This window comes from Mus caroli, unplaced genomic scaffold, assembly GCF_978045245.1.
Source record: "Mus caroli unplaced genomic scaffold, Mus_caroli_1 scaffold_13, whole genome shotgun sequence".
NCBI lineage: Eukaryota > Metazoa > Chordata > Mammalia > Rodentia > Muridae > Mus > Mus caroli.
Genome location: NW_028227268.1, coordinates 37,376,316 through 37,390,239, shown reverse-complemented (window position 1 = coordinate 37,390,239; position 13,924 = coordinate 37,376,316). Strand labels below are relative to the sequence as shown.

General features: G+C 41.0%; 1 protein-coding gene across 4 annotated transcripts in view; it reads right to left on the bottom strand.

Moving 5' to 3' along the window:
• Positions 1 to 12,521, bottom strand: part of Usp32 (ubiquitin specific peptidase 32) — a 135,203-nt gene extending 122,682 nt beyond the window's left edge. Inside the window, exon 1 of one of the 4 annotated variants that reach the window (XM_029483333.2) lies at positions 12,343 to 12,521. In XM_029483333.2, the coding sequence (XP_029339193.1) occupies positions 12,343 to 12,400 (58 nt within the window). In that variant the 5' untranslated portion in view covers positions 12,401 to 12,521. The remainder of the gene's footprint in view (positions 1 to 12,342) is intronic. The other 3 variants (XM_029483332.2, XM_021175608.3, XM_021175609.3) reach the window with 3 other exon arrangements.
• Between the last annotated feature and the right edge of the window lie 1,403 nt (positions 12,522 to 13,924).

The following is a 13,924-nucleotide window of genomic DNA, read 5'->3' as shown; positions in this document are numbered from 1 at the left end:
GACCTTATCTTAAAAAAAACAACAAAAAAATTAATTTCCCTATACATCTGTAACATTTCTAACCACTTTTAATGCTTTCAAAAATAAGACAACAGTAACTTTTCCCATTTATTATAACTCTGAATAGCCTTACACTGTATGGTTCTTTATACAGTCCCACACTACTATGCAAATCAATTAACTTCCTACATATAACATAAATTATTTTAATGATTACATTTTATTTGTTTGTGTACATGTGTGCCACAGCACATGTGTGGAAATCAGAGGACAATTTCAGAGAATCAGTTCTCTCCTTCCTCTGTGTGAGTCCCAGAGAACAAACTCAGGTCTTCAGGCTTGACAGCAAGTGCTTTTCCCACTGAGCCCTCTCATGGCCCGATTTTGCCAGTTGTTGTTGAGATAGTCTAAGTAATTATGTCACTCAGGCTGGCCTCTAACACTAGATCTTCCTGTCTCAGATTCCTAATACTGTAATTTCAGGTATGCATCATCATACTTGGAGATTTACTTTTCATCTTAGTAGAGGAATTATCTAAAAATATGAAACATATAGCACAATATCTATACTATGAAACATATAGCACAATGTTGGGATTTTATTACAGGATTAAATACATATATGTAAACCAAGAAGTATACATAGAAAATATCTTTGTTAATATTATTTCCCCCTTCTTTGAGGTGCAGAAGAGCTAAGAAAACCCTACATATAAAGTCAAACTTAGAGCTACCTTTAGAGGCTAGAATTGGTTGTGAAATATAAATATTTCATACATATTGTGTATTTGTGTATATGTGTGTGTATGTATGTGTATGTAGATAGATAGATAGATAGATAGATAGATAGATAGATAGATAGATAGATAGATAGATATAGATCAGAAAATCAATAGAATAGAGGGGCTAGAGAAGTAATTCAGGGTAGTGTTTGCCTAGCATGTGTAAGGGCCCTGAATTAAAAGAAAACATTTATTTTTATCTACTGTAATTTTTCCAATAAATCTTTAATTTCTAGGTTAACTTCATATATTTGATAAAAATAATAAATCAGAATATGTACTGTATTTCACATACACCCAACTTTTTGCCAATTATACCTGGTTTCTTATGAAAGGGAATATGCTCTAAAAAAATTATTAAAACCTTAACTACTTTGGAAAATTTTACTATAATTGTCCTATACTGAAGTAGCTGAAACGTTAATGCTTAATGCACAATATCAATCCATTATTAAAGCCACTCAAAGTTCAAAATGTGTGCAGAGTTTTATACACACACACTGGCATATCAGCCCAGAGTATAGAAAATGTTTCTTCTAATATATTAAGTTGTAAAGTACTTACTACCAAGAAACAGAAACTTCTGGGAGAGATATACAGCTGAGTGAATTGTAGAACACTTTCCTAACTTGTGGGAAAGGCTCTATCACCAGTATCACAAAAAAGGAATGAACGAGGTGGAAAGAAGGGAAGGGAACATAAAGAAAGAAAAGAAAAAAGAAAAATGAAAAGCTTGGGCCTACAGGTGGCTCAGTAGATCTGGTACTTGCAGTCACCCTGACTGACAACATGTGCTGGCTGTGTCTCCAGAAGCCACATGGTAGAAGAAGAGGAACAATTCTCAAATGCTCTCCTCTGATCTCCACACTCTTGTTCATAAGTGCATAGACACAGAAAGTAAAGAAATAAATATATTAAAATGTGAAAGATAAAAGCTTCTGGAAAAGATGTAAGAATATCTGACAATCTCTAATAATGTACACAAAGAATATCACTATAACTGTTGGTATTCTGTCTGGACTCCAGCACACATGGTGGCTCACAACCATCTACAACTGTAGTCTCATGGGATCAGATGATCTCTTGTGGTATGTAGATAGATATGCATGCAAACAGAGCACCTATATACATAAAATAAATAAATCTTTAAAACAACAACAAAAACCACATCTTTAATCCCAGCAGAGATAGATGTATCTCTTTGAATTCAAGGACAACCTGGTTGGTCTAAGCAAAGATATAGAACATTCCAGGATAGCCAGGACTACACAGAAAAAAAAAAATGTCTGTCTTAAACAAAAGACAAATGAACAACCCAGAAGAATTCTCATCACTTATTTTTAAAAAGGAAGAGGGTGAATCAGGAGTCCAATGTCATCCTCAAAGATGCCATCTTGGGTGACATGAGATCCTGCTTCAAAACAATTACAAAAGTAAACAGCCTTTCCTATCTGACAGTAACAAATACAAAGGCAGCAAGCTAGAACTATGCTTTAAGAACCAAAATAAAACAAAACACCATGTTTATAAATAAATGAGAAAGTACTAGGAACAAGAGTGGTGGTGAACACCTTTACTCTCAGTACTCAGGAAACAGAAGCAGGCAGATCTCTGTGAGTTCAAGGTCAGCCTAGTCCATAAGAGTGCCAGGCCAGGGACTGGTGAGATGGCTCAGCGGGTAAGAGCACTGACTGCTCTTCCGAAGGTTCTGAGTTCAAATCCCAGCAACCACATGGTAGCTCACAACCACCTGTAATGAGATCTGATGCCCTCTTATGGAGTGAGGGGGCGGGGGGTGACCAGAGGGAGCAGAGGTCCTAAATTCAATTCAATTCCCAACAACCACATGAAGGCTCACAACCATCTGTACTGATACAGTGTACTCACATACATAAAATAAATTAAAAAAAAAAAAAAAAAAAAAAAGAGTGCCAGACCAGCCTTAGCTACAAAGTGAGACTAAGTCTCAAAAATGAGTGTGTGTGTTTGGGGAGTGGGGTGGGGGTGGATAAACAGGCTGGAGTTTCAAGAAGAAACTGAATTACAGATCATTATAAGAGGTACATTTTTGCCCTAAAGTAGCAACTAACAAGCTTTAAATAACAAATTTATAATCTGTTATTGTGGTGCAAGACTATAACCTCAGCACTGAAGGAGAATTCAGAATTCAAAATTAACCTGGGATACATTTAAGAAAAAAGGCAGGAGGGGAGGAATTACAAGACTTGGATTTTAAGACCACAATGGCTATTGTGTAACTTTAGTAAGAGACAATGGCAGCTGAAACTAGATAGAGGAGAGGTAGAGGGTATGAGAGCTGGGCAGAAAACAATAGAAAGGACACCAAATGAACAAGATGAGCAGAGAGGAACTAAAGATATGCAGGCATGTCTATACTTTGGCCTTAAACAACAGGGTAGGGACAATGATGCCCTTTATTGTCATGAGAGACTAAAAGAGGCCTATTTTAATAAAAGAATCTCCTTTCCACAAAGGAATTTTCTCCAGAACTTTTCATACTTCATTATTAAGTCAACCACAGTGAATATTAAAAGACTTATTCTAGCCGGGCGTGGCGGCGCACACCTTTAATCCCAGCACTTGGGAGGCAGAGGCAGGTGGATTTCTGAGTTCGAGGCCAGCCTGGTCTACAAAGTGAGTGCCAGGACAGCCAGGGCTACACAGAGAAACCCTGTCTCGAAAAAAAAACCAAAAAAAAAAAAAAAAAAAAAAAAAAAAAAAGACTTATTCTGCCAGATATCACAACATACACCAATAATACCATAACTCAAAAGATTTAGACAAGAGGACAGCAATGCCAAAGGCAGCCCAGGCAACTTAGTGAGAGCTTGTCTCAAAAAGCAAGCACCAGGATGTAAGTAACTCAGTGATAGAACACTTGCCCAGATATAAAAAGCCAAGCAAGTCCAATACTTGCACACCACAAAAATACAATTAAATGGCTTTTCCCATAGATATTAGATAACAAAACAACCACCTTCTATAAAGAAATGGAAAAGAAGCTGTAAAACCTCCACTGTAAAACCACATTCTGTATGATTTTGTTTTAAAACAATTTAGTATCATGGATCCCAAGTTGTAGAAAAGCTTGAAAACCACTGGTGAACTTGAAAGTTTCATGTTAGTGATTATTAAATTCCTAATAAAGAAAGGCATTAAGAGCTTGGCTTGAATGCTAGCTATCTTTGAATAGGTCTTAGAACATTTAGGTCTCTATTTATAATTGTGCATTCTAAAGAACCTAGCTTTATCAAGCATCTGTGTCAATAATTAACTATCTACCACTAACTCTGTAAAGATCCACACTGATTGGCATTCAGGAAAGAGATGGAATAGCTCAATCCAAACACAAATACCATGAGGTGGAAATGTGAAAAGCAGAAGCATAAACAAGTCCTGAAAAGAGAAGTCATGCTTCCTAGATCCAGTATAAAAAACCCTGCCAGTCCTACTTGGTCTTTTAAATACCACTATAAACCACTAAACTGAAACAGGATCTTGCTTATGTGAGCCAAGCTAACTTTGAACTTAGTACCTTCTGCCTTAACCTCCTGAGTGCTATTATAGGTCTGAACCACTGTTCCTGTCGCTCAAACCACCAACTTCTAACTCACAAGTAAAAATCCCTTCACCATTGCAGCTGCTTAATATTACAACTACCAAACTGTCAGCCTTTATCTCTACTTCTAAAGGATAGCAGATCTTTTATTGTTGCTTCAATAATAGTAAAAAATTCCCTAACTTCTCTTGTGATTTAGCATATAATCAAGTGCCAAAAATTTCCCTTTTCCAGAGAAAGTTTGTGGCTATTAGTCAGGCATCACAGTCCCAACTCTAAATTGCACATCATTTTGAAAAAAACAACCCTGAGTATTGTCACTGTAAATAAACTCTAAGAAAGAAAATGGAAAAAAAAAAAAAAAACAAACAACAGCTGTCTAGTTTAATAAATGGGAAGGTCGCTGACCAGCAAATGATGTCACATCATTATGTTCATGCTCTAAACTGCGGGCTTCATCAGTGAATTTATCTCCTCTTTGTCACTCACATACCCTAAATGCACTGAGACTATAAAGGGAGAAGCATCACCCTCTGTAACGCCTTAGAGAATGCTATAGAAGCACATTAATTTAAAACTGCTCTATATTTTTCTTTTACAGTGCTAACACCAAAGAGTTTACTAATGAATTTAACAAATTCAGGTGATGAAAAATTGGTACTTTTAGAGAAGAGAATAAATTGTGCATTACAGCCAGCAGTTGTGGCACACACCTGTGATCCCAGCATGTAGCCAGCAGAAACAGGAGGTTAGATAAGCTAGCGATCTAGCTATATTCAGCTCCAGGCCACAAGACCCTGTCTCAAACATACAAATACAAACAAACAAACAAACAAAAACTAGTGCACCACAATAGGTACCAACTGTGAAATGCAGTTTTCCCTTACAGAATGATGGACTATGGCAAACTACCTACTATTTTATCATAGGTAGTATTAATCTAGTAAAAGTTTACAATTAACACTGAGAAGTTTGGCAAGCAAAACCGTACTTAGAACTTCAACTACTCCATGCTAAATCACTGTCTACAAACCTAACCTCTAAGAGACTAGGAAAGTAAATTCTTTACAGGTAATTATTGAGCACATACTAGGAAATGAGTACAATGCTGTGGTACTTCCAAGCCATCATGGCCATAACCCACATTCTAGTACTAAAGTTACTATTATCAATTACCAATATACTAAAGATACAATATATAATAGTTTATAAATGATGTATGTAAATAGTATTTAATAATTATGTACATTACTAAATATTTCAAATTATAACTAAAGCTCTGATGTTTTATTCCCACTCCTTATAGATTATTTTTAGATTTATGTATAAATAAAATAAATCTCTCTGCACGTACACCTGCATGTCAGAAGAGGGGATTAGATCACATTATAGATGACTATGAGCCATATGTTTGCTGGGAATTGAACTCAGGACCTCTGGAAGAGCAACCAGTGCTCTTACCCGCTGAGCAATCTCAAAAGTCCTCCTTATGGATATGTTACATATCCATTTTAGTGAAAATTATTGATCCAGGCCATTTAATCCTATAGAGAGTGACTTAGTTATCTTTCTTTTTATTTTTCTGTGTCTTATTTTTAACCATTGTTTAGTTAAAAATAAGGCGTGTGTGTGTGTGTGTGTGTGTGTGTGTGTGTACACATAAAATGAGCAAAGGAACACTAAAATGTCAACCTATGCTGAGCTACCATTCCTGGATAAGTGTAGTTGCTACTACTCAAAGAATCCTCTATAGCAAATAAAAACAAACACAGAAAACCACAACTGAACGCAATACAGAGATCCACAGATTATGGGGACCCCAGTCCAAACATGTGTCATAGCTTCTACATCCATGGCTCAGAGAGCATCAAGAAACAGGAAACACTAGCCGGGCGTGGTGGCGCACGCCTTTAGTCCCAGCACTCGGGAGGCAGAGGCAGATGGATTTCTGAGTTTGAGGCCAGCCTAGTCTACAGAGTAAGTTCCAGGACAGCCAGGGCTACACAGAGAAACCCTGTCTCAAAAAAAAAAAAAAAAGAAAAGAAAAAAAAGAAAAAAGAAAGAAAAGAAAAGGGAAAGACTGAGCTGGTGAGGTGTTTCAGTGGGCAAGAGCACTGACTGTTCTTCTGAAGGTCCTGAGTTCAAATTCCAAACACATGGTGGCTCACAACCACCCGTAATGAGATCTGATGCCCTCTTCTGGTACATCTGAAGTCAGCTACAATGTACTTCTAACTACTAATAATAATAAATAAATCTTTGGGCCATAGCAAGCAGGGACTGAGAGGGAGGGGTTGACCGAAGCAAGCGGGGGCCGACCAGAGCAAGGCTGATCAGAGTGAGCAGAGAGGTCCTAAAAATTCAATTCCCAACAACCAGATGAAGGCTCACATCCATCTGTACAGCTACAGTGTATTTACATACATAAAATTTAAAAATCTTTAAAAAAAGAAAGAAAGAAAAGAAAAGGAAAAGACTGAAAGCACCAAAATACCAAAAGTCAGCTGCAAATCAGTTGCTTCTAAAAATGGCCTCATAGACAATACCAGAACAATGGCAATATCAATGTTAACATGAAGGAAGAAAATTTCACAGGGTTCTATCTGTCCACCTCCCCCATCACCCTCTAGACCTACAGGTAACTAATGGTTGCTGGAAGAATGAGCCGTTCCCAAGGGTAAGCCCTTTTACTGGTTCAACAAAGTGGTCAACTCTGAAACCATACACATATAAACAATAACAGATTTGGCAGGATATATATTTTTCAGATGCATGTATAGATACACATATACATAACAATAAAAATTGAAGAAAGAGGCCATGAACTTGAGAGTAAGGGGAATGTAGGAGGGTCTGAAAAAAGAAAAATAGTATAATTCTATTACATATTTAAGCCAGGCAGGGGTTGGTTGCTGTAAGAAAGAAAAAAGAAAAAAAAAAAGTGATTCCACAGCTGTGCACAGTGGCTCAACCTGTAATCCTAGCACTCAGGAGGTTAGTTATTCAGGAAAACCAAGGGCTAGAGGCCAGTGTAGATAACCTAACAAATTCAAGTTCAACCTGCACTACATCATAAAATTGTATCAAAAAAGCCAGAGCTAGAAGAGTCTCTCAGGGTTAGGGCCCTGCCTAGATGCAAAAGGTCCCAGGTTAAAGTCCCAGCATTAAGAAAGGAAGAATTAAGAAATTAATACTCAGCCGGGCGTGGTGGCGCACGCCTTTAATCCCAGCACTTGGGAGGCAGAGGCAGGCGGATTTCTGAGTTCGAGGCCAGCCTGGGCTACAGAGTGAGTTCCAGGACAGCCACAACTACATAGAGAAACCCTGTCTCGAAAAACAAAAAAAAAAAAACCCAAAAAAAAAAAAAGAAATTAATACTCTCTATACAGTCAAAAACTTTGGAGTGGGGGGAGTTGAGACAGGGTTTTTTTCTCTGTTTAATAACCCTGGCTGTCCTGAAACTCACTCAGTAGACCATGCTGGCCTAGAACTCAGATTCACCTGCCTCCGCCTCCCAAGTGCTGAGATTAAAGGCAAGCACCACCACTCCGGCTAAGAATATTTTAAATCTGTCAATTCTTGATTCAAACAGGGAGAAAGCATAATCCTGTTTCCACAAAGATGAAAGGGAGGAGGTGCAAAGAAGAAATAATTATGGAAAATATTTAATTTTGGTTTGAATTCTAAATTGTTTATCACCCAACTTTTCTTTGAGATATGGTCTCACTGTGAAGCCCTGATGGCCTAAAATTCACTATATAGACCAGCTGGCTTCAAACTCACAGAGTTTCTGTTTCCTGAGTGCTGCAATTCCTAAATCATATGCCACTATGCCCAATCCTCATCCAGCGTTTTTTTTTTTAATTGTTGTGCTCTGAAGACTTAGGATACGTTTTTAAAAATATACAAGTTTTAGCCCGGTGGTGGTGGTGGCGGCACATGCCATTGACCCCAGCACTCAGGAGGCAGAGCAGGCAGATCTCTGAGTTTGAGGCCAGCCTTGTCTATACAGTAATCCAGGACAACCAGGGCTACATAGAGACCCTGTCTCAAAAACAAAAAACAAAATCAAGCAAACAAAAAAAAAAACAAGAATATGCAAGCTTCAAGTGCTAGGAAGGTAGCTCAGATGGTAAAGTGATGGCCATGAAAGTAGAGAACCCATCCCAATACTCAAGTAACAAAGCTATATGTGGTAGCCTGTGCTGGTAATCCCAGTAACGGGGAGGTGGTAACTGAGACTTTTGATAACTGACCTAATCACTGAGCCCCACACTGGTGAAAGACACCTGAGTAAGATTCACACCTGAACTTGTCCTCTAGCCTACCCATCCAAGTTCACGTACACACACACACACACACACACACACACACAAATATGGGGGGCAGGGGTGGGAGGGGACAGAAGGAGGGGTGGGAGGGACTGGAAACTACAACCCAGGCCTGTTGGTAAACACCTGTAATCCCAGCACTAACAGGTAGAGGCAGGCAGATCTATGTAAATTCAACACTATCCTGGTGTGTATAGTGAGTTCCAGGAGGAGAAAGTCTACATAGTTAGATCTTGTCTAAAACAATATACATACATATAATACACACAAGTTATAAACTGATGTAACACGGTAAAATAAAGGCATGTCAAGCAAAGCTTTTAAAATTCTCAGTATCCATGCAAGCAGGCATACTTCCTTAGATAACTACATGCATTCTCTAAGAGAGGTGGGGAGACAAAACACCAAACAATGCTCATAAGATAAAAATAAGTAATTTAATGAAAAAAAATTCAGATAGGTTAGTGAAATGGGTCAGAGGGTAAAGGTGACCACTGTCAACCTGATAACTTCAGTTCACTCCCTGGGGTCCAGGGATCCACATGGTACAATGAGACAACTGACTCCTGAGTCCCAATTGTCCTGTGACCTCCATAAATACACTATGGCAAGCAAACACATACAAATAAATATAATTCAAACATTTTAATAAGAAGTTAAGCCTCTTATATGCTACTCAAGATATTTATGATATCAGCCAAAAATAAAAGCTACTACTAACCCATCTTCTAAAGATTGTCTAACGCTATATACTTTCAGAAAAGTAAAAGTTGAAATAATTGGCAATCTGGAAAAACAGGATATAAACCCAAAATTCATCCTGATTTCTAGAGCCTCAAACAGACTAGACTGGCCTCTCACTCAGGTCCAGTGTCATCTGTCACTAACACTGTAGTCAAGGCCCCACTTTACTAGACAAACTGCCTGAAATTTCTTGTTTGCATTAATGCATCAGACTTCTTTTTAATGTTGTGTAATTATGAACAGGTAGCAGGCAATGATCATTTAAATTAAAGCCAAAGGGTCAAATAGTTCTATGAGGCTTGTTCTATACTTGTCAAATCCTATTTGCCCCAAACTCACCTTATCCAATGTAAACAGATAAACAAAACTGATGCAGGTATTAGTACCTATTTATTCAGGCACCCCCAAAAGGTTCTCAAACCATTCAGCAAAAGCTTACAAAATCTTTCTGTAGTTAAAGTCTGACATCTAATTTGCCTGTTTTAAACATACCCCAGCCTACACTTAGAAACTACTTTATCACCTTGCTCCTCTTTGGTTTAATTTCCCTTCAGCAAAACTGACAAAAACAGAGGCAGGAGGATTTCTGAATTCAAAGCCAGCCTGGTCTACAGAGTGAGTTCCAGGACAGCCAGGGCTACACAGAGAAACCCTGTCTCGAAAAAACAACAACAACAACAAAAAAAAAAAAAAAAAAAAAAACCTGAAAAAAAAAAAACCCATTCAAACAACCTTTACTAAGACTTTAATTCATTCCTTGATACTTCTTCAAATAGGCATTTTAAAATTTCACATTTCATAACATGTTAAACAAAAACCTTTCACCAGATCATTTTTAAATGTATTGATTCCATTTATATTTTAAAATGTACAGTCTTGCAAGGCATGGTGTTGAATGCTTTTTATCCTGCACTTGGGAGGAAGAGGCAGGTGAATCTCTGAGTTTAAGGCCAGCATGGTCTACAAAAATGTTCAGACAGTCAGGCCTACGTAGAGAAACCCTGTCTCAAAAAAACAAAATATACAATCTTAATTTGATATAAAGTAAATCAACAAGAGCTGGAATAAAAGTTTAATTTTAGAATTTCTTAGCGCCAGGTATATCGCTGGTATTCACACCCTTAAACTTAAGGAACACTTCTGAACAGCTGTAAATCATTTGACTGTGCCCTATTTCATGCCATGTAAGCCATAGACTAATTGCCCCCAGACCTGTCAAGCTCAACAGAATTCAGGAAGTGACTGGTCTACTAGGGTTGGAAATAAATCAAGAATTTGGAGTATTTCTCATACTGAAACAGAGAGAAAAAGTTCAAGTAAGATTTTACTTAAGAATAATCATCATCAGGACAGCCAAGGAAACAGAGAAACCCTGCCTCGAAAAACCAAAAAAAAAAAAAAAAAAAAAAAAAGAATAATCATCATGCAGCTGGGTGTGGTGGCGCATGCCTTTAATCCCAGCACTTGGGAGGCAGAGGCAGGTGGATTTCTGAGTTCAAGGCCAGCCTGGTCTACAAAGTGAGTACCAGGACAGCCAGGGCTACACAGAGAGACTAATCATCATGCAGATATGGTAAGGAAGAACCACTAAAAGGTGTATTTTCACTATTCTGCTCAGCCCAAAATTGATGCAGCTACAATTCTGTATCTTGTTTTCTGTTTATTAGGTTGTGGGTCCAATGAACTTATTTCTCTTTGTATATGAACTAGATCTCATTTCTAAACCTCACTTTAAAATGTCTTTTTCGTCATATTTTAATTTTCTATCCCAAGCTACTAAGAACACCTGGCGCATGGCTTAACTTATTTATTTATTTATTTTGGTCTTAGAAATCAGTTAACAATACTGTCTGGCCACTAATCTGCTTAATGTTTTTTCACTTCTTACCAAGAAAATCCATTAAACATCAAAGAGAACTACAAGCACCACACAGACGCACTCTCAAATCTCAGTCATGAAAAATTAAGTCACATTCCGGCCATAAACTGTGCAAGACACTTCCAGTTAGCACGAGCTTTACACCGACAATCGTATCAGAGTAAGTGGTAGGGGGTTGGGGGCTATTAACAACACAGTGTGAATCAGAGCCAAGAGCAGCAGCCGTTGACAGCAAGGCCAGTCTCTGAAGGGAGCTGTAACACAGTATCACAATGCTGGTTTCCGAATGCCATTTTAAGGGAGCCAGAGGGTAAGAACTGGGAATCAAGTGTACTAAAACCGTCGTCTGATCAATGTCCGAGGAGAGGAAACCCAACACAAGGTCTTATGAACATCAGCTGTCTAATCTCTTCTCACCTTAAACACAACTTCACTTTCAGGTCGTTCTTAATCAAAGTCAACCACTCAAAGGGTGAAGGATGGCAGAAGTAAATGGAAGGATAGTCATCGCCCTCAACAGAGAGGCAAAGACCCTGGGAAAACCAGAGGCTCCCTAATAGAAAAGGACTTCCAGGAGCAAAACAGATCGCCCTGCCTTCTCCTCCAGCCAAAGCTGTTAGAAACCAGATTAGGATGTTGTCGGAGGCTTTTTTTTTTTTTTAATGAAAGAGTGATATGAGAAAATGGCACTGAAGGATGAGGGGGCCTGGAAGGGTTGAGCCACCCAAGAACCGATGGTCAGGGCTTCCCTGCACCTAAACAAGATAACAACGCCAACCGAACGCACCGGCAATGGCCAGCCAGCGCCCCGTACCCCCGTCACTGCCAAAGCTTCGCCCCCTCCCCTAGTGCCCCAATTCCCACACCCCGCTTCCCTTTCCACCTCCCTGCCCTCGATATTCCCACGGCTGGCCTCCCAGGTCCTTCGCCAGGCACCCCACGCCCCAGCCTCCTCTCCCTCCGGCCACCCACCCCCGGGCGCTCCGCGCTGGCCTCCCCGCAGCTCACCCGACCCCTCCCCCTCACCTCTCCTCAGCGCCTCCTCGTAGCTGAGGAATCCGATCCGTGACTCCTTGGCGCCCATGCTCCCCTCATCCCCTCGGCCGGGGGTCGGAGCCTGCTTTCGCCCCCACCCCCCTCCCGCCTCCTTCGCGGCGTCGCCGGCTGACGGTGTCGGCGTCCCCGGCCCCCTCCTCCCCCAACACTAACAAGTGCGGCTTCTGCCCCAGCGACTCCTCCCGGCCGCCGCCGCCACCGCCTCCATGCCGAGTCACGTGACCCGCTCCCACCCCGCCCCCTTCCCCTCCCTCCTACTCCGCCCTTCTCTTCTCTCTCTCCTCCCTTCGCGTCTCGCCTCACTCCTCCTCTCCTCCCTTCCGCCCCCACCCCGCCCTCCCGCCAGCACCGCCGCGGGTCACCTGACCCGAGGCCCGGGACGGTTCCGGGTAATGGCCGCCGGGGGGGGGGGGGGGGGAGGGGCCACGCTCCGCCCCACCCCACGCTAAGAGCGCGCAGGAGCGCGGGGGGGCGGGACGGCCTCGCCACACGTAGCACGTCATCCCCGTCTCCCTGCCAATCCTAGGCCTCGAATCCCGCCGCGGCACTCAGCTGGCCAAGAGGGCAGTGACTTCCGGGGCGCCCGAGGACGGGTCTTCCCGCCCCCCACGTCCTGGCGTTCGACGGGCGGGGCCGGAGCGATGACGGTTGGTGCTGCGGTGGCCGCGACCCACCTTGGAAGACTCGGGGAGTGTTAGGGAGCAGGGGGTCTGAGGAAAGCGGTGTGGGCGACAAAGGAGCGGGCAGGCGGGGGACCCCTAACGTTCGGGGGATGTTGGCAGAAGTGGAAGATGAGACTCTCACGGCTTCTCTGAGAAGATACCGCTTTTTCCTTCTAGTAGATGGAGCCTAAGGACAGGGCAGTGGACCTTGTCGCAGTATTATTTTACTTTCTACGCCTTCCCATTCTCCAAACGCGGCTGCCTTAGCTTTTCTTTCAGAGGCCCAAGCCACTATGTCGATCCATTTTTCCCTCTGAACCTGTTGCCTCCCTCCCCCAATTTTTTTAAGCCGACTTGGATGTGTTGTTTTGGGTGTTTGTTTCTGACGCAGGGTTCTGCTTTGTAACCCAGGCTGGCCTTGAATTTGGAGATTCGCGTGCCTCAGTTTCCCATGTACTGGTTCTACAAGGAACACCACACCCAGCCCTGCCACCTTCATGCTTCAACCAAACACGTGCCCTCTAAAAATGAGACAGTTCAAAACTGAGTAGCTTGCTTTAAAGTACATATATTTTATGTATATATATATATATTATATACATATACATGTGTATAATATGTATATATATATAGTGTATGTGTGAATTTAGTAGCATTAACATTTACATCGTTATTCAGTCTTAGTTTATCTTCAGGACTACTTGATCTAGTAGAGAACTGAAACTTTCACTCAACAGTAATGTTGGTTCATCAAGGCAACTACATTTCTCCTGTGACTGGCTTATTTCACTTAACATGGCTCATTGTGTTGTAGCATATCAGGCATGTGGTTCAGCAATTCCACTTCCCAGTAGATAGTCCCGAAGTATGTCTTTAAAGGGATGTGTGAA